Source organism: Panthera tigris, chromosome E3 (genome assembly GCF_018350195.1).
Source record: "Panthera tigris isolate Pti1 chromosome E3, P.tigris_Pti1_mat1.1, whole genome shotgun sequence".
Classification (NCBI taxonomy): domain Eukaryota; kingdom Metazoa; phylum Chordata; class Mammalia; order Carnivora; family Felidae; genus Panthera; species Panthera tigris.
The window spans coordinates 17369596-17390154 of record NC_056675.1 but is presented as its reverse complement, the minus strand read 5'-3'; the positions used below and the strand labels follow the sequence as shown (position 1 = coordinate 17390154).

Genomic DNA, 20559 nt, shown 5'->3' with positions numbered 1-20559 from the left:
CCAGGCCTGGAAGCCGGCCGGCCCCGCCCCGACCGGGCCCGCCCCCTCGGGGCGCCCGGACGCGCAGCGCCCCCTACCCGCCACCAAGAGGGAGGGTTGGGGACAGCTCGGCGCCAAGAAGCGCGCAGCTGGGTTGAGGCGGTGCGTTCAGACCACGTGGGCGCCAGAGGGCGCGAGGGGGTCACGGTCCCGGCGAGCTGCGCGGGGGCGGCCCCGAATGCTGTGCGCAGAGTATGTGTCCAGCCTCCCTTGGCTCTCGCTCCCAGACTGTTTTTCTCCAGCCATTCATTCAGCTGTCTCTTCACTGACTGCCCATTACCGGCCAGACGCTGCAAATATGAGTAGGTCTCCACCTACCAGAATGGCTAAAATGAGAACAACAGACCATATCAAGTGTAGACAAAGAAGTAAAGCAAGCAGAGCTCTCATTTCTGGGGGAGTGGAAACCGGTAGAGACGCTTTGAAAAACTGGCAGTTTTCTAGAGAAGGTGAACTTACACGTTCCAGCAATTCTACTCCTAGGTCATCAACACTCAACAGAAATACACAGGTATGAGCAGGAAGAGGTGTGTACTGGAATGTTCATAGTACTGTCGATAATGTCCTCAAACTGCAAACGGCCCATCGAGAGGAAAGTGGAAAATGAATTGTAGCCTGTTCACACAGTGGACACAGCACAGAGTGATGTCTTGCTACACATCCAACAATAGGGACAAGTCTCATGAAAGAAATCAAATACAACAGCACACACTGTATGATTCCTTTTATATGAAGTTCAAAACAGACAAAACTGATTGGTGGTGTGAGAAGTCAGGATAGTGGTCACCTTTAGGGCTGAGGGGCTCAAAGGGAGCTCTTGGACTGGTCATGTTCAGTTTCTTAATCTGATGTTGGTCCCCACCCCCCAACATATTTACTCTGAATATTCACTGAACCGTACACTTTAGGATGAATGTACTTTTCCCTATGCATATTATACTTCAATTAAAAGTTTACTTAAAATGAGTGTGTTTAGGTTGATTTTATTTGAAGCTGTGTTTGCCAGCAGATATGACATGGGTTGCTATGTGTGTGTGTTGCAAGGGTGGGACTCTGGCCAGAGGGTTTAAGGTATAAGAGAGTGATTATAACCAAATTTCTGGAGCCAAACTGCCTTGGGGAAAATCCCAGTTCTGCTTGTCCAGTGACCTTAGACAACTCACTTATCTCTCTGTTCCCTCAACTATAACGAGAGTAAGTTAGTATGTAATGTAGCTCCTGGAACAATGCCTGCACATAGGAAATGCCCAATAAATATTCGCTGTTAATAAGTGTGTGATTGTGGCCCCTACCAACAGTTGGCTTCAATTGTACCTGCTATGGCCTCTGCCCGTTAATGCCTTCTTTTATTCTGGCAATTATCTGCTTCTGGCAATACTCTCACAGACACACAGGCCTCCTTCCCAGTCACTCACAAACCTTCACTCACAAACCCCATTACCTGCTCTGGTCTCCCACATCAGACCGAGCTCCTCAGGGTGCCAGAGACCAAGTATGGATCGATCATTCCTGGGTCCCGGAGCCCAGGGCAAGTAGGTACTTGGGAACAATTTATGGGTGTAAGTGTGTACAGACCTTTCATCGTTTATCTGCATCAGGTGAGTGGGGTGGACATGTCGGTACGACCCCCCGTACCTTGTTCCTGGGTGAGAATGAAGGTCTACATGCAGTAGATGTGTGTAAGTCGGAGGGGTTCTCTTACTGGGCCTGGTAAAGTGAAGTGAGGCGGTGTATCTGTTACACTCCTAGTAGGTGTGATAATGAGAGAGAGGGGGAGAGAGAGAGAGAGAGAGATAATGAGAGAGACAGAGAAAATATCTAAGACCAGAAGGTATTTGTCTGGGCAGGTGTGGCCCAAGCCTGAGGGCCCTCTTCGCGGTTTCCCCTCCCTTCCCCCAAACAGGAGGTAGGACCAGCACATTCCTGTCCTGCCAGCTCCACCCTTTCCTATCCCTCCCCACCCCCCACCCCCATCCCCCATCCCCCCATCAGCTTTCTCGGAAAAGAAGCTCCGGCCCTAAGTCTTGCACCAGGTCAGAGCCTGAGCCTCCTCCTCCCCGCGGGACCAGGGCTGTCTCCGGGCCCCGGCACACCCAGCCTCAAGGTCTTAAACCCACCACGCAGACAACCTGCTAACCCTTCTCAGGCCCCTTTCCTGACTGGGCTGCGCAAGTAGGGAGCTGAGCTCAGAGCCAAGGAATCCTGCCTGGGGCGGGAGGGGCGGGGGGGGGGGAAAGATTGTTTGGGGTCTGAGCCCTGATTGGCTGAGCCCGGGCCACGCCCCTACCCCTTCCCCTTCTCCCCCCTTCGGAAGGGGGGCGTGGAGGCAACCGGGATCAGCCAGGGGCCAGCATGAGCCGGAGGGAGGGAAGTCTGGGTAAGGGGCTGAAGGGCCGGAAGTCGAGTGTCCGTGGGGAGCAGGGGTCTGAAGGGCTGGAAGCTGGGGTCAGGGTCCCAGCCACCCCGGGTCCGGGATGGGAGCGGCCTGAACTGGGGAGAGCAGGGCCCCGGTGTCAGGTAACGAGCGGGTGAGCTGTGAGTGAGCTGTGGGAAGGGACAAGAGCCGGAGTTTAGCGGAGGCCTGGGCTGTGCCTTCACAGGGACTTGGGCTCAGGGTTTCTAGATCACGGGTTCGAGTACACCCTGGGAGAGAGGACTGGGAGCTGGGTTTGGACGCCTGGATCCTCTGAGTATTGGGAAAGAATCAGAGTTGGGGGCCAGAGGGAAAGATAGAGTTAGGGAAGGAAGTTTCTTTTGGACCACAGGAACCAGTGAGTGACAACAGGAGATGAAAGTCGAGGTTGTTAAGGATAGGGACAGGCGGTGGGAAATTCAGACTTGGGGTGGGGGGCGGGGCGGTAGTTGCCGGGCCAGGACTACATTCCCCAGCATGCCTTGGTAGGCGCGCTGTGCAGCTCGGGAAATGTAGTCATGCTTCCGGGGCTCCACCCTCTAGTTTACGCTAGGAAAGGCTAGTCGTGGATGATGCGGGTTTCTAGCTTTTTGCACAGAAGGTCCTTTGGGGAGGAAATGGGACTTCAGTCTCCCAGTCTGTAGAATGGGCTTAAAGGAGCATTCCGACTTGAAATTCTGTGCTTCAATGATGTTAAACTTCACCATCACTGAGGTACCGAGGTATGTGAAACCTATCCTCAAAGGGCTCCCAGACTGAGGCAGATTAACACAAATAAAGGAGCCATTAAAAAAACTACCTTGGAAGTATGAGTAAATGGCCTAAAATAAAAGGAAAAAGTTAATTTAAAGGAGGGGTGAATCCAGAGGCTGCACTGAGGAGGCAATATTTGAATTTGGCTTTAATAGGATTTCAACAATGATTTGGCATCAGAGAATACATTTCAGGTAGGACAACTGTTTGGCGAATGTCTGGTGCCTCATTTACCATTGGTGGGAATGGGACATAGCCTGCCCAGCTTAAAAGTTGGAGAATTCAGAGCAGAGCTTGTGGATTCAGGAAGGAAGAGCCAGCCTGCAAGAAGTGGTCAAGGCGTAGGGGTTTGGGCTGCCCTCATCCCTCCCCCTTTTTCCCACCAGAAGACCCACAGGCTGACTCCTCAGTCTCACTCCTTCCCCAGTTGGAGGCCAAGATCCGTCAGACACACAGCTTTGCCCGCCTCCTCACCAAATATGCTGAGCAGCTGCTCCAGGAATATGTGAGTGGGAATGGGGATGGGGGTGCCAGAGGCCTGAGGAGTGGGGAAGTACAGATCACAGAGGTTCCTGACCACCCATTTTTCCACCCTCATTTCCCAGCTGCAGAAAAATGGGACACAATTTGCCATGCTGGCAAATTGGGGAACTGGCCCCTCTCTGTGCCCCAAATGCCCCTGTGTCTGCCCCAGCTTGGAGGCTATCCTACCACACTGCATTAAGACAGAGGCAGAGAGAGTAAAGAGAATTGAGTGAGTGAGTCAGGAAACCTAGGTTCTAGGCTCTCTGTGATCTTGTCACCTTACCACCATGGGCCTTGGTCTCCCCAGCTATTAAAGGAGGCAGTTTAACAAGATGAGTTGTAAACTCATCTACCTGTGCTATACAGAGAGACCAAGAAGGGGTTTCAACATGGGGCAAAAATTCCAGTCCAAGAAGGGACTTTTACAGAGGAGGGGGGATCTGCCACCATCTTTGGTTAGGCATAGGGCGCTACCCAAGGAAGGAGGGTATTTCCACCAATTACTCTGGTGTAGTGGAAGGAGGGTATAGCTTTGAATCAGAAAGACTGTAGGTCTGCTAACTTGCTGTGACTTTGGACAGTAATGGTAACATGAAAAAAGAATGATGTAACAATTATGAAAGTGGAATAAGAGAGAGAACTAGCTTTGTAATTCTGTGAACATTGGTTCAAAATCCAGCTCTGTCCTTTCCTAGATAGATGACCTGGGGCAAGTCAATTTACCTCAGCAGCCTCAATATCCTCATTTAAAAAATCAGCATCATCATAATCATCACATCCATTATTGGAAAGATTAGGAAATAGTGTGTTTAAAGCAGCAAACAGTGCCTGAACCAGAGACAAGATGTCAGCAAAGGATAAATGGTACAGTTGTAGCATGTTTGCAAATTACAAATCTCTTTTATCTTTCATTTGTTCATTTGTATGAACAAATGAGCCCCCTGCAGGTGCAGAGATAGTGGAGGATGAGGGGAGAGAGAAACAGATGGTTTTCAGCAGTCTCTGTGTGATTCTCAGGAAATCCTTAGTAGAAAGACAGGACAGGGAGCTGATCCCGCATTTTACAGATGAGAAGAGTAAGACTCGGGGAAGGGAAATGGTATTGCATGAAACTGCATTGCTAGCAAGTGGCAGAGACTGGATTTGCGCCCCGGTCTGAAAGATGGCATTAATAAAAGAGCTAACATTTATTGTGCCCTTCCAGTGGGCCAGGATCTGCTGGAAGCATTTTACCATGCTCGGAAATACCCTATGAAGTGGATACTGTTATCCATTTTAGAGATGAGGAAACAAAGGCACTGGTGTAAAGCCCACTTTTGGGGGGGGGGGGGTCGTGTTGTCGTATCAAACACAACAGTTGTGTTGGAAGGAATGTGTCATTTGCGAGGTGGGGAAACTAAGGCCCCAGAGAGCGGGAGGAGTGGAGAGTGGAGGAATTCTGTCGCGGCGCCTCTCGGGGAAGGGCGGGGCCCCCCTGACTGCCGTGTCTCCGCAGGTGCAGCACCAGGGAGACCCCTTCGGGCTGCCCGGCTTCTCGCCCCCGCGGCTGCCAGTAGCCGGCCTGAGCGCCCCGGCACCGGGCCACGCGGGCCTGCCCGCGCCCGAGCGGCTGCGGCTGGACGCGGCGGCGCTGACCGCGCTGCCACCGCTGCTCGAAGTGGTGCGGCGCCACCAGGCGGAGCTGAACCCGCGTGCGCCGCGCTTGCTGCGGCGCCTGGAGGACGCGGCGCGCCAGGCCCGGGCCCTGGGCGCCGCGGTGGAGGCCGTGCTGGCCGCGCTGGGCACCGAGACTCGCGGGCCCCGGCCCGAGCCCGCCGCCGCCGCTGCCGCCGCCGCCGCCACCGGCGCAGGCGTCTTCCCTGCCAAGGTTCTGGGGCTCCGCGTGTGTGGCCTCTACCGCGAGTGGGTGAGCCGAACCGAGGGCGACCTGGGCCAGCTGGTGCCCAGTGGCCCGGCCTGAGCGCGGGGCTGCAGCTTGCTGTCACCCCCTCCTAGTCCGTCTCTGTCGGTGCCTAATAAGGGCGGACTGTCTGCGTCTCTCTTGTCTCTGCCACCTCTCTGTGCTTTGTAAGCGCTCCGTGTCTCTTTATCGGACCTCCTTGTGTCTGTGACGTCCCATGTCCATCATTTTCTTGCTTTCCCCCCTCTTTTCCATTGCTTGGGCCTGCCTCCGTCTCTCTTGGTCTCCCCCTTCACCTGTCTCTGGGGGGGTCTCTTTGTTTTCCCTTTTCTCCATCTCTTGTCTCCCTTTGGCCCCATGTGAGCAGGTGTACCTCTCCGCCTCATCTCAAGGAGGGGACACCTCATCAACTCTGTTTCTTTCACTGCCTCTCTCTGTCCTTTCCTGGCCAGGGACCTGGCTGCCAGCCCTGGTGGGAGGGCTACTCCAGACAAATTTCAGCCACCTTCCCACAGTGCGTCACTCCCCCTCCTTGCTTCTCCGTTTGATGTCCTTTCCCTCCTTCACCTCCTCTGCCCTATCCCCATACCTCCCCCCACCAAGCCAAATCTATGGAGAGAAAAAAAATCAACACCTTAAAACAGTTTTATTCCTGAGAATAAATTAATTTTTTGTAAATAAAATGTTTAAAAATAAAAAAGAACACTAAAGTTACCAGTATATACAGTTGCCGAAAATGGGGAGACACCTTTGGGGAGAAGAGGATCCTTGGGGCACAATCTGGTCCCCCAGACATACCCAAAAGCCACAGTATAAATAGGAGATTAACAAATGCCCCCAGGCCAGGGATATTGTCCATCACTCTAGAACAGGAAGTAGATGTGTCCTGAGCTGGAAACATCTATATGAGTACTTTTTCATTTGGACTTCCATTGATTGGGAAGAAAGTTGGAACAGTGGCTATAGTCAGGGAAGTAGACTAGGGGAGGCAATGAACTCCAGCAAGAAGAGGAGACCTATCTGCTCAGAAAGCCCATAGCTTCATACAGAAAATGAGGTAGAAACAAAAAGGCAGCCCCTGGACCTCCTCAAAATTACAGGAAAAGGAAGGTCTCAGGGAGAGCCCTGGCATTCTTTCCACCCAAGATGGGGGCAACCAGGACCACTGGATTGAAAGAATCCACAAAATGATACCCATAGAGTCCCACCCAGATCTGGAAGGGAGGTCATAGGACCTAGGCAGGAAAGACCCAGGCAACAGGGACTTGAGGCCTGGTTCCTAGGAAATATTCCCAAATAAACAAGCCCTGTCTGCTAGACAAGATGTGTCTCCTTTAGCGAAGAAGCAAGGCAGGAAAGAGTCCATTGGGAAAGAAGTGTTGCAGCCTCTGGCAGGAAGTCCTGCCTCGTCTATCCAGGGTATTTGGCCTTGAGCAGAGCTAAGTCCCTCACAGCTCGGTCTGTCCAGTGGCCATATTCCCGGGTCACTACATAGCCTCGACATTTCCTCTCAAAGGCTGAAGCCCCAAAGGCAACAACACCGAGAGTGTCCTCTTCCGGGGGGATGGGCAGGCCCAGAGCAGTCATGATTGCAGCCATGTTGCCCAACAGGCCTTGGGCCCTGAGTCTTGCGGCGCCGAGCTGAGCCAGCAGGATAGGACTGCCAGGGTTCAGGTCTCTCTGGTCATCCCCTACGAGCTGGAGGTGCTGGGTCAAGGCCAGGAAGGCCCCCTGGGCATGGCCCAGCCGCTCCCCATCATCCAGGGCATGCCAGGTCTTGAAGGAGACAGCGGCAGGAGGCAGGCTGCTGAGCTGAAGCTCAGGGGCTGAGAAACCAGGGTCGCTAAAGGGGCTGCCCTGGTACTGGAGCTGCATGAGAAACAGAGACAGATAGGAATGCGGGGACGGAAGTGGTGCTGACTTCACATCTGCCTTCCATAAGACTGACATCTTCCCAGGGGGAGGAGTTAGTGGCATGTCCTAGCACAGAGCCTGGGCTTTGTTAGGTTCCAGGTTCATGTATAAATTGTACAACTTTGATTCACAGCTTCAGTAATTCCCATGCGTGAAAATGATAAGAAGTAGTATATATAAAGCACTTAGCACAGCACTTGGCATACAATAAGGGCATGATAGGCCACTATATTACATTAATATCATGACATCATGACACTATGATTGTGTTATTTATTATACTATTTTCAGTCTAAATATATTATTGACCACGTATAGTCTACATGTATCTTTTTTTTTAATTTTTTTTAACGTTTATTTATTTTTGAGAGAGAGAGAGACAAAGCATGAATGGGGGAGGGGCAGAGAGAGAGGGAGACAGAATGGGAAGCAGGCTCCAGGCTCTGAGCCATCAGCCCAGAGCCCGACGCGGGGCTCGAACTCACGGACCGCGAGACCGTGACCTGAGCCGAAGTTGGACGCTCAGCTGACTGAGCCACCCAGGCGCCCCTATATGTATCTTTTTTATTTATAGCATTTAGTTGTTTATGCTTATTAGTTTTATTATAATCATTAATAAATAATTGTTAACATTAAATTTAGTTGAGTGCCTTCTCCATTAAAGTTCTTGCCTCCATAAACCTAGACCCACAAAATCTTAGTGCGCACTGATAAATCCCCAAATTGGTAGCCCACCTAGACCTCCATCACTATTTTAGGTGAAGAAACTGAGGCTCACGGTGCCCAAAGCCACCCAGGGAATGATGGCAGCTATGGCACGAGAAACTAGGTTTAGTAAACTTGACGTGGGCCTGGAATATAGCACAGGGGAGGAGTCACAAATCCTAGGGCCTCCAGGAGCCAGATGGATTGTATAACTGGAGGAAGAAGGCAGAACCAAGATGGGGTGAGGAGGGGCCAGGAGGGTCCCTGTGCCTGTTTTAGACAGGCAGTCATGTTCAAAATTTGAACAAGTATTTCATGGGCCAAACAGAAAACATCTGTAGGGCAGATTCAGCTAGCGGGCCACTGCTAGTTTGAACTTCTAGACAGTGTGGGGGTGGTGCGGGAGGATTGGCACTGCCAGTGATTAGCTGTGTGACCTTAGGCAAATTATTCACCCTCTCTAAAACTCAGTTTCCTTATCTGTAAAGTGGATTATGATTCTATCTCTCAGAAGTGTTTGAAGAGTCAGCAAGATAATGGGCAGAGTGCCCAGCCCGGGCACATGGCTCAAGTAAGCACATAGCGCCAGGTGATTGTAGAAATAATTATGACCCTGTAAAGTCTTTCTCTGTATGTGCTGTCTTTGACTCTTGTAACAGTCCTGAAAGGTCAGCAAAAGCAGGATCACAAATTCCATTTTGCAGATGAGGAAGCTGAGACCCACAAAGAGACAGAGAGAGAGAGAGAGAGAGAGAGAAGGAATGACAGCCCAAGGTCACCAGCTATCAGTGACAGCGTTTGAGTGAGTCTCTAGTTGACAGAGCCCCTGTGCCCTCAGACTCATGGGGGAGCCTTCTCCTGGCCTTGCTCTGCTTCTCCTACTTAGAGTTGAGCAAGGAGGGCACTTTCCCTCTCCCCTCATCCCCTGCTTGTGCCCAGTGTCACTCACGTAAGTCTGCAGCAGTGTTGATGTATTCTTCTGCATGTAGAGGGCCAGGCTGTAGGCTTGACTGATGGGCTCAGCTGGCGAGATGGGAGCCCCCAGACTGAGGGGTAGCAGCAGTAGGGTCAACAGGCAGAGGGGGGCTGTCAGAGAAAATTGGAGGTCAGATCAAGTTCCTGAGCCTGCCTGCTGGTTCATTCATTTTTTAAAAATGTTTTTTTATTTATTTATTTTGAGAGAGAGAGAGAGCAGAGGAGGGGCAGAGAGAGAGAGAGGGAGTGAGAACCCAAGCAGGCTCCACCCTGTCAGTGCAGAGCCTGATGTGGGGCTTGAACTCACAAACCGTGAGATCATGACCTGAGCTGAAACCAGGAGTCAGACACTTAACCAACTGAGGCACCCTGGCGCCCCAGTTCATTCACTCTTTGTAACAACTCTTCAAGTGGCCACAGACTTTGTGGCCTGCAACAATCTTGTGTATCCAAGTCAGGACAGAATCACCCTGTAAGTAGATTATTTCCAGCCCAGAACATTCCCCTGAACTTCAGACCTGTGTATTCAACTTCCTGCTTGACATTTTCCCTTGGATATTAATAAGATTCTCAACTCAAAATGTCTAATACTCAACTCTCGATTCCCCTTCTACCCTCCTCCCCCAGTCTTCCCCCTCTCAGGCAAAGCTGCTTCCGTTCTTCCAGTTGCTCAGGTCAGAATGTGGGGTCCTCTCTTTGATGCGTCATTCTCTCTTGCTCTCCACATTCACCCCCACAGTAAATCCTATCGGCTCTGTCCTTAAAAGGTAGCCAGTGCAGGTCTGTGTTTCTTGATCTGAGTGCTCATGACAAGGATATGATCACTTTGTGAAAATTCATTGAGCTGTACGCTTAATGAGTTGTACACTTTTATATTTGTTATTTTCAATAAAAAGTTTTAAAACTTGAAAAGATGGATCCAGCATCTACCTACTTCCCCCCTCCTATTGCTACCACCTGAGTCCCGGCCACCAGCACTTCTCACCTGGACTGTTACCGCAGCCTCACCCCTGGTCTCTGCTTTCACCCTTGCTCCCCACCCCCGGCTTCCAACTCCTCAGTCCAGCTAAATCCCTCCTCTGCCTGAACACTCCCTCTGCTCCCACCTCACACTGTGAAAGTGTGTAAGCCAAAGCCCCCAGTGGTCTACAAGGGCTAGCCCCTCTGTATTGGCCTCCTATCTTCTCTAAGCATTCCTCCTCAGGCCTTTGCCCTTGCTGGGCCCTGCAGGACCACCCCCAAACCTTTCCAAGGCTGGCTCCTTCTTGTTCTTCAGGCCTCAATTCAGATGAGCTGTCCTGATTGCATATCAAAAGCCCCTTCCCTCTCCCCGATTTATAGTCTTCAGAGATTTGCTATTTCTCTTTATTTATTTGTCTACTTGTTTGTTACTGTCTCTGCCCCTAGAATGTTGGCTCCAGGAAAGGAGAAACTCCCCCTGGTTCATTCGCTGCTGGTTCCCCAGCATCTAGCACAGAGCTTAATAAATATTTGTTGAATGAATGCTGCCATGAACATCCTTATCCCAGGCTCTTTGGGCACTTTTTCAAAGAGGGAATGTCTGGATTGGAGGATGTGCTCATTTTAAATTTGAGTAAATGCCGCCAATTGTCCCCTTAAAGGGCAGGCCCAGTTGTTCCCAGTGGGAGGCTGAGAGAGGAGGAGAATTACCTAAGGTCACCAGCAGGAAGCAATGGAGAGGAGAGGCAAATCAGGATGGCCTCCTTTGTTCCCCTTTCTACATTCCCGAGTTCCCTAAATTCAGAACTTAAGGGAAGACTGATAGTGAAGGCCCATTCATTCATGCATTCATTCAACAAGCTTGGATCTTAGCACTCACCTTCGATCACACAGGCATTATAATTTCCTTACTTAGGACATTATTGTCTGTCTGCAGAATGAAATCTCCATGAGATCATAGATTTTTGTCTGTTTGTTCACTGCTGTATCCCCAAGTGCTAAGAAAACTACCTAGCACATAATAGGCGCTCAATAAATATTTCTTGAATGAATGAATGATCGATGAATGAAGCCTTCTGCATGTAAGGATCTGGCAGTTCCTAGCATGCAGACAGCCAGGTGCATGAGTCATATGGGCCGAGGGCCAGTGAGTACCCCTTCCCTCCTGGTCTCTAGGCCCTGGCACTCTGTCCCCCTCACTCACCTAGCAGATAGCTCATGCTCCCTCCTTGGTTCCTTCCTCTCTCCAGTCTCTGGGTTCTTCTGGGGCACCTATCCTCCTGCCCCTCAGGTGGCTTTATACCTGGGCTGAGCCCTGAGACCGCCCGAGAGGGAGGGAAGGAGTCACACCCTGGGGTGGGTGTGTGTTGGGGGCGCAGGTGCAGAAGCCCCAGAAGCAAGGGACAGCAGGGAAGGGGACACTAAGGTGACACCCTAGTCCCCTACAACCCCCAAACTCGACCTTAAACCCTGGTTGCTGGGAGGGAGGGGTCAAAGGCGGGGAGGGGATTATCGGGGGACAAAGGGGCCGCCCTGCTCCCTGCTGCTCCTCACGTCCTGGGATCCAGTTTCTCGTGAGGAGGCGGCCTCCTGCCCCGCCTCATGGGGACCGGGCGCTGCCCGCTCTGGCTCCCTCTCCCCAGGAGTTTGGAAAAGGGATGGGAGTGGTGGCATATGAGCAGCATGGCCAACACCCAGGTACACCCTTAGACATAGGAACATGTGCACGTCTACACACAGGCTGGCACACGGGTGCACACCAGACGTGTGAGCACACTTGCATACATTCATTCATTTAAGTACGTGTTCACACCGACTGTGCTGCTCCCTCCCTGTTCCAGGTGCTAGGATAGGACCAGAACAAGTCCAACGAAACCCCTGCCCTCAGAGAGCTGACACTCTAGTGGACATGGCTACACGTATACTGAATCACACACACCTGCCAGGCCTACACGTTACACAGGGAGAATCAGACACACAAGTGCGGACGTGTCCTCACGAATGCATGCAGACAGGTGAACACATAGCCACACCCAGGGGCCCCACCAGAGGCACATGCGTGGAGCAGACATGTACATATATGGGGTGTACACACACCATGGTCACGTGTGTGCACACAGACACACATGCGGCTGGAGGTCAGGAGTCCTGAGATCTAGCCACGTTTTAGTCTCTGCTGTCCTGGAAGATCTTGGGCCAGTGGCCGTCTTCTGCCCAGACACAGCGCATACCAGACACATAGACATATACGTAAGGCCTTTTCCAGCTAGGGAAGGCTTGTGGCAGAGAGGAGTATGGGCAGACAGGTGCTGGGTTCTGGTCCTTCTTCAGAGCTTTCCCAGTCTCTCCATAAGGAAGCACTGTTCAGTTCTAAGCACCTGCCCACCCTCTGGGTCAGAGTGTTCAGGCAGGCCCCTACCCTGCTTCTATCCTGTTGGGGGATGGAATATTGCTCTACCTTCTTTCCTCTTGTGGAGGAAGAAGGCCCATACCCTTCTTACAAAGGCAGGAGATACATCTGTTCACTCATTCACCCATGTATACATTTAATCAGCAGATATCGATGGAGCCTCTACTGTGTGCTGGCACCAGGGCGAATCGTAAGATGGGCCGCACCCCCACCTCACAGGGTGCACAGCCCAGAGTTCACAACAACAAACATGTGAACTGATAAAAAACAAAATTTCCTGAAGCAACAAAGTGCTAAGAAGAAGCCAAAATAGGTTGATGTGATTAGCTTGGGGAGTGGGGGGGTGGGGGTGGGTGGGGTTGAGGAGATTTAGATAAGGAGCCTGAGGCCCAGAGAGGGACAGCTACTTACCTGGAGTCACACAGCAAGGCCAGAACAGATCCTAGACTCCTGCCCCCCAACTGGGGACCAGATCTGGGTTGTCCCCTCGGAACTGTGAACTGAAAGAAGGAGGAAGTTGAAGGAAAGATGGGCCTTGGGGTGGGGGATCCTAAATTGGGTCTCCGAGGCCAGGAGCTGCCAGGGCTGCCAGAAGGGGCCTGTGCTAGGCAGACAGTGATGTCAGGGGATTAGCCTAGGCCCTTTGAGTGGGTGCACTGAGGCGTAGGCCAGGCCAGGTAATGAAGGGGGAGGTGGCAGAGGAGGAGGGGAGGAGGGGAGGAGGGGAGGAGGGGAAGAGGGAGGCAGATACTCGATCTGGTGCTATTCACAGGTGGACAGTGGACGTGGGGCTGGGCCTCACTCGAGAAGGCAGGCTCACCCTCACCCGACCTTATCACGTCCTGCTTCTCTTGGGGATTTCTCTCTCTGGACCCCTAGTTTCCCTTCGCAGCTGGAGGAACTGGCCCCCAGCCCAGGCCTGGCTTTGTCCCAAGGCGTCTGTCTTGGCAAAGGTCATCAGCTCTGCCACCCTGTCCGGCCCCACCTCACAGGCCATCTGTCTCCATCTCTGTTTTGGTCTCACCAAAAGCTGCTGCCCGGGGATTCCCCCCAACTTAAGAGCCAGCAGACGTGGGTGCGAGTCCTGCCTTTGTCCATTGCTAGTTGGGGCCAAACCCCCAACCTCTCTGAGCCTCAGTTTGTTTCCTCATCTGCAAACCGGGTAATAATTCCCACCACCCGGGCTCTCACTGACCCCACCCACCAAGTGCCTTGACTCCTGCTCCTCCCAGGCCTCTAACGGTTACCCCAATGGCACATAAAGCCTCCAACCAATGGCAAAAGACTTGATGCTGCACAACCCCATGTTTGGAGGCCAGTCCCCACAGGCCATACATATGCTCCCAAGAGATCTGTCCTGTCCATTTCCCAGGACACTGAAGCATGACCCTAGTGTCACCCAGCAGGTCACGTAATGAGACCTATTCAGAACAAATAAATGTGAACTTCAAACCAGATCCTCACCCTGACCCCAGTATTAAGCCCAACCCCATTTGTACCCCTACCTCTTCAGGCAAAGAGAACAGTAAGTACAAAGGCCCTCATGTGGGAGCAGGCATGACCGTTTTCAGGAACAATCAAGGCCAGCAGAGAGAGCAAAGAGACTGGTGGTTGGTGAGGTATGACAGGTTGGGGAGGAGCAAGAGTCACCTTGCCCTCTCCTGCCATCTCCACATCTCCCTTGACTCCTCAGTGCCCTCAGGACACAGTCCAAACTCTGCAGCCTGCCCTTTGAGGCCTGCAATCCCCTAGTCCCTGCGCAGCCTTGCAACTCACTTCTTGCTTTTTCCTACCTTCTCCCTCAGCTCTGCAACCTACTTGCAGGCCTGCTCAACACCAGGCCTTCCTCATGTAATTCTCCCTAGAGAGCTCTCCTGCTCCCTCTTCACCAATACAATCTCATATTTTAACCTTTGACTTGGGTTTTACCTCCTCTGGGAAGCTTTCCCTGTCTCCTCTGCTCCCTCTGGGTTTCCACAGGCCCCGAGTTTCCCCTGTCCATTTACTGATCACCATATGTTGTGATTCTCGGTCTCCCAGTGTCTCTCCCCAATGTAACAGGACGCAGGGACTTGTCATCTCTGCAGCCCCAGCACCAGGCCATGTACAAAGGAGACACTTCAGTGAGTGTCAGGTGAAGGAAGACAAACATAATGGTTCCAGTTCCAAGGAGGCTGGTCTACTGAGAGGAGCACCTGATCTCTCGGAGCCCCCACGTCAGTGCCTCATCCTAATGGAGTGGCAGGATGGAGGGGTGTTGAGGGCTCTTGGAAGAGAGGCCCCCAGTGCAGGGATCATCAGGGTGAAGAGCACAGCCCATTCCATTCAAACCCCATGGCCCTCTGCTGCACTGTTCCAGAGCCCCAGCTGGTAGCCATTGAGGCTGGGTACCTGTCCTCCCGGAGCACACAGCCCGGCAGCTCAGCCTCATCGCCTCCAACATTTCTCCAGTGCTTCCTAGGGGTCTGGTGTTGTTTGAAGCCCTTGTATACACTACCTCATGCTTCCTTTATAGAACTGTCTTCCTCTTTCACAAATGAGGAGATTGAGGCACCGCCAGGTTAAGTGATCACCGCAGGGTCACATGGCTAGCAGGGAGCAGTGCTAGTATTTGAACCCAGGCTCCAGAGCCAGGGCTCTTTATTGTTATCATCACCTATAATCTCTGGGGCTTGACACTTTCCAGTTCATGAGCCCTTCCCACAGCCCCTGTTGCCCTGGGTTCCCTTCAGGGTTATCTGACAAGGGCTGGCATCCCCATTTTGCAGATGAGATCCAGGAAGGAATGTCACGAGAAGGTGAGAAAGAAAAGAATCCCCCCCCCTTTTTTTTTTACCAGTCACTCTATACCTAGACATTATCTCACTTAATCCTGTAACAACCCTGGGAAATAGGTTTTATGGTTACTAATGAGGTTTAGAGAGGTTCAGTGACTTGCCAGGATCAGACAGAGAATGAACTGTAGAGACCTTGAACTCAGGTCAAGGTCTGACCCTGAACTCAGGTCAAGGACTGGCTCCAGTGTCTGGGCTACTCCCTGCCATCCCCAGATAATCTCCTTTGCTGTCTGCACCATATCTGCACCACCAACCGTCCCCAGGCTGGTGGGACACCATCATGGCCAAGTGAGAGACACAGATCCATCAGTGACCTAACTGTATGTCCTAACCCAGTCCCACCCCAGTCGTTGGCAACATCTGCAATCCAGCCAAACTTTGCCTTTGCTTCCTGGACAGCCCTATGCTTGAGGAGGAGGGCCAGAGGAAGAGGTGTAACATGCGGTGTCTTAGTAGAGTCTGACTGGGGATTAGGATTAGGGTGTTGATTTAAAAACTGGGAGAAAGTGGAGAGCCAAAAGGGCTGTCCTCTGTTCAGCAGTTGCATATTGAATCCTCTCTGTGTGAACTGAATTTCCCAAAGTGACACATAAACAGGGTCTGGTCAAAGGAGCAGACTCTCCCAAATAAGAAAAACTTCCCCAAACTCTATTATATTAAACACTATGTGACGGAGATGTGGAACTGGACAAGTAGGTCAATGGAACAGAATAGAAAGACCAGGAATAGACCCATGTATACCTAGGCTATGATAAAAGGGGCATTTAAAATAGGGGAGGGGGCATCTGGGTGACTCAGTTGGTTGAGGGTCCAACTTCAGCTCAGGTCATGATCTCACGATGCATGAGTTCGAGCTTGGCGTCAAGCTCACTGTTGTCAGCACAGAGCCCTCTTCGGATCCTCTGCCCTCTTCTCTCTCTGCTCGGCCCCCATTTGCATGCGCTCTCTCTCTCAAATAAATAACACATTAAAAACAAACAAACAAGTAAATAAACTAATTAATTAGCTAATTGAGGGAGGATAAGAATAAACTATTAAAAGGCATTAGGACAGCTGGAGGAATGCAAACGGGTACAGCCACTCTGGAAAACAGTGTGGAGGTTCCTCAAAAAATTAAAAATAGACCTACCCTATGACCCAGCAGTAGCACTGCTAGGAATTGACCCAAGGGATACAGGAGTACTGATGCATAGGGGCACTTGTACCCCAATGTTTATAGCAGCACTCTCAACAATAGCCAAATTGTGGAAAGAGCCTAAATGTCCATCAACTGATGAATGGATAAAGAAATTGTGGTTTATATACACAATGGAGTACTACATGGCAATGAGAAAGAACGAAATATGGCCCTTTGTAGCAACGTGGATGGAACTGGAAAGTGTGATGCTAAGTGAAATAATCCATACAGAGAAAGACAGATACCATATGTTTTCACTCTTATGTGGATCCTGAGAAACTTAACAGAAACCCATGGGAGAGGGGAAAGAAAAAAAAAAAAAAGAGGTTAGAGTGGGAGAGAGCCAAAGCATAAGAGACTCTTAAAAACTGAGAACAAACTGAGGGTTGATGGGGGGTGGGAGAGAGGGGAGGGTAGGTGATGGGCATTGAAGAGAGCATCTTTTAGGATGAGCACTGGGTGTTGTATGGAAACCAATTTGACAATAAATTTCATATATTAAAAAAAAAAAAGGACAGGTGGAAAATTATACGTGAACGTTTGGATGAGATCCTATAATGCATGCAGCTGGTGCATCCCTTTTACTAGCAGTGCACCTATCTCATGGCTGATGTGACTCCTGCTACTAGTGACTCACAGCTGCTTCCTTCTCCCCCTGATCCAGGGACCCATTTACAGCAAAGGAAGTGCTGTGGTGGACACACTGCCATTTGCCGTACCATCAAGAAGCCGTTGGCCTGTTAAGGTAACGGAACGGTCTCTGGAAGGTGCAGCTGAGATGCTGGCGTGGAGACCATATAGTATTATCTTTTAGAATGCAACATATGCCTTAAACCAATGGCTGTTTCATGGTGCTGTGCCCAAGAACATAGGTATATGAGTCTGGAAACCTAGGATTAGAAGCAGGAGTGGTCCTGTTTACCATTAGTCCCAGTAACCTCCTTGGGGAATTTGTGCTTCCAGCCCCCTAACTTTAGGTCCTATGCGTCTAGAGATCCCAATTCCCAGAGTGCAGAGGGACATTTCTGCAAGGGGACATGGCAAGAGTCCCGGTGAATTTTGAGCGACACCTGCCGCCTGGTCACTTCTGTCTCCTTGTGCCAATAGACCAAGAGGCAAAGAAAGGACTTGCCAAAGGTCATCACCAGAAGGTAGGACAGCTGCTATGGAATAGGGGCAGGAGGACCATGTTTAGCACGCAGGCAATCGATCCATTGGGACATCTCCAGATACCTGTCCTGAGTTTTATTTGTAAATGGGCAAGTACAATAGCCATGGCCTGACAGGGCATGGTAACTAGGGACTCAACCCTTCTGGGATGATGGCCAAGGTCAACTTACCAGCAAGCTATTGAGACTAGCAGAAAGACTAGTTGAAGCCCAGGGTAGAAGGGAAGTGGAGAGCTAGAATAAGTGCGTGGCAGAGGAAGGAGATGATGACTATCAGGGGAGGAACTAATTCTCCTCTTCTAAGTTTACCCAGAAATTGTGACCAATCAGAATGCTAGAGAAGCTGTACCTGGATGGAGTGAACTTCAGGGGAAAAGCAAGTATCTGAGCAGTGCAAAGGTGAAGTGTCGTGCGTGCTGCTGCTGCCCCACCAGATCCCTTTATCAATAGTACACCCATCGCCCAGCTGCCCCCATCTCTGGAGAACTGCCCAGCACTCCTCCTCCTTAGCCAATGGCCGACTGGCACAGATGTGTGAAAGGCCTTACCTCCAGGTGGCACTAACCTGTTAGTACAATGTGGGCTCCAGAGCTTTCTCTAGCATCAAACCAAAGTTAGTCAACAGCCAAGACCACATTCTTGCTCAGTTTTCCTCACTGCCCTAATCCTTATGACCTAATTTTTCTTCTGAGAACGTTGCCTATGTCACTTGGTCAAGAATCCCCATCTCAGGCTGTTTCTGGGGACCCTACAGCATTTCCCCTTCTAACACCATTAAGAATAAATAAATGATAAAGACTTACATGTGAAAGAGATCTCTGAAATTATGAAGCAAAAATATAGAAGAATACTTTTAAGTCTTCGGTTTGAGCATTATTTGCAAGAGCCAAGACAAGGCAACAACCTAAGTATCCACGACAGATGAATGGAGAAAGAAAATATGGTTTGAGGGGAGCTGGGTGGCTCAGTTGGTTGAGCCTCCAACTCTTGATTTCAGCTCAGGTCCTGATCTCATGGTTCCCCTATGTCGGGCTCTGTGCTGACAGTCTGACAGTGCGGAGCCTGCTTGGGATTCTCTCTCTCTGCCCCTCCCCCCCACTCTCCTCTCTCAAAATAAATGTATAAACTTAAAAAAAGAAAGTGTGGTGTGTGTGTACAACGGAATACTATTTAGCCATAAACAGGAAGGAAATCCTGATATTTCAGGATGGACTTTAAAGGCATTATGCTAAGTGAAATAAGTCAGACCAAGAAAGATAAACACTGTATGATCGAACTTATTTGTGAAATCTCAAAAAACCAAACTCATAGAAAAAGAGATCAGATTTGTGTTGTGAGGTGGGGGTTGAGGGTGGAGAATTACGTGAAGATGGTCAAAAGGTATAAACTTCCAGTTATAAAATAAATAAGTACTGAAGATGTAATGTACAACATGATCACTATAGTTCACAGTGCTGTGTGATATATCTGAAAGTTGCTAAGAAAGTAAATTCTAAAAGTTCTCATCACGGTGGCGGGGGGAACATTTTTGTGTTACTGCATGAGGTGATGGATGTTAACTAAACTTATTGTGGTAATCATTTAAAAATATGTAGATATATGACATATATATGTCAAGTCATTATGCTATACACTTTAAACTTGTACAGTGTTCTATGTCAATTACATATTAAAACTGGAAGGGAAAAATAAAAGAAAACCTTGGGCTAAGAGAAAGCTTTCTTTTTAAAAGTATTTTTTAGGTTTATTTATTTATTTTGAGAGAGAAAGAGAGCACAAATGGAGTAGGGACACACAGAGAGGGAGAGAGAATTCTAAGCAGGCTCCACACTATCAGACTGTAAGACTGTTAATTTCTTAAATCTTCAACATTTCATATGCAATTGAGCTGGTTTTCCCATAAATAGTTTTTTTTTTCAATTTTTTATTTTAGAGAGAGAGAGAGAGAGAGAGAGAGAGAGAGAGAGAATCCTAAGCAGGCTCCAGGCTCAGTGTGGAGCCTGATGTGGGGCTCAATCCCATGACCCTGAGATCATGACCTGAGCCAAAATCAAGAGTCGAACACTCAACTGACTGAGCCACCCAGGTGCCTCTTTCCTGCAAATAGTTCAAGTTGCCTTAGCATGCAGAAGGGACTTTTGTATGGGAAACTGAAAAACCAAGTTGGTTCTCCTGTGCAAGGATTTGAGTGTGTATGTGCTTATCAGTAACACTGAGTGTGTGAAAATATCCCAAGGCCCATTTCCCCCATTCTACCTACAACCTAATCCCTTTCTCGTGAAATAGGGCAAATCCATGAATCAAGAGAGTAGGAAAGGAAACATCTAGGTACAGCATTTTACAGAGTAAATACTGTAAGGATCATATCCTACAGATGAGGAAACTCAGAGAGGTGAGGTCACACAATGCTCCACAGATAGTGTTAAAACCAAGCCTCTAAACCAACTCTATCTGATTCCAGACTTCAGTAGACAAATGAATCCCCTGGGATGCTCTTAGAAGTACATATTTTTGGTCCCCACTCAGAGATTCAGTAGGTTCCAAGGAGCCCAGGCATCTGCATTTTTAGTATGGGAGCTATTGCCACCCCATCTCCTGGGGGATTCTGGGTCCCACTTTGAGGGATACTGAATATTACATACAACTCTGTCTTCCAAACAGGACCAGGGCTGGCAAGGAAAAAACCACAAGAGGTAGGTGAACTGTTGTAGATTAAAGAGATTCAGGAGACATAACAACAGGATTAGTTATCTTTTGCCGTGTAACAAGTTTCCCCGGAACC

At 50.1% G+C, this 20559-nt stretch overlaps 2 protein-coding genes and 1 long non-coding RNA gene across 5 annotated transcripts; 1 reads left to right on the top strand and 2 right to left on the bottom strand.

Moving 5' to 3' along the window:
* Nucleotides 1–30: 30 nt before the first annotated feature.
* LOC122234638 lies at nt 31–2236 on the bottom strand. 3 transcript variants are annotated; one of them, XR_006212495.1, is made up of 4 exons: nt 2157–2236; nt 1615–1784; nt 499–654; nt 31–365 (listed from the first exon to the last, which is right to left on the bottom strand). It is a non-coding gene; the product is annotated as an uncharacterized LOC122234638 (long non-coding RNA). The 3 variants fall into 3 exon arrangements; XR_006212496.1 differs by having other exon boundaries at nt 499–610; XR_006212497.1 differs by having other exon boundaries at nt 499–610; nt 1675–1784.
* Nucleotides 2237–2343: 107 nt separating this feature from the next.
* On the top strand, nt 2344–7120 carry LOC102968414 (cardiotrophin-1). The gene is made up of 3 exons (XM_042970988.1): nt 2344–2416; nt 3592–3710; nt 5226–7120. Exons 1-3 carry the CDS (start codon nt 2392–2394, stop codon nt 5688–5690), a joined length of 609 nt encoding a protein of 202 aa, XP_042826922.1. The 5' UTR covers nt 2344–2391; the 3' UTR covers nt 5691–7120.
* LOC102961337 (cardiotrophin-2) lies at nt 6943–11404 on the bottom strand. Its single transcript, XM_042972420.1, has 3 exons — nt 11389–11404; nt 9199–9335; nt 6943–7499 (listed from the first exon to the last, which is right to left on the bottom strand). The coding sequence occupies exons 1-3, from the start codon at nt 11402–11404 to the stop codon at nt 7041–7043; spliced, it is 612 nt and encodes a 203-aa protein (XP_042828354.1). The 3' UTR covers nt 6943–7040.
* Between the last annotated feature and the right edge of the window lie 9155 nt (nt 11405–20559).

Bases quoted from the DNA above. Each gene is read 5' to 3' on its own strand.
- LOC102961337 (XM_042972420.1), bottom strand. The intron at 7,500-9,198 runs GTGAGTGACACT...TTTCTCATGCAG, and splicing joins CAACACTGCTGCAGACTTAC to CTCCAGTACCAGGGCAGCCC.
- LOC102968414 (XM_042970988.1), top strand. From the start codon at position 2,392: ATGAGCCGGAGGGAGGGAAGTCTGG. The intron at 2,417-3,591 runs GTAAGGGGCTGA...TTTTCCCACCAG, and splicing joins CCGGAGGGAGGGAAGTCTGG to AAGACCCACAGGCTGACTCC. The intron at 3,711-5,225 runs GTGAGTGGGAAT...GTGTCTCCGCAG, and splicing joins AGCAGCTGCTCCAGGAATAT to GTGCAGCACCAGGGAGACCC.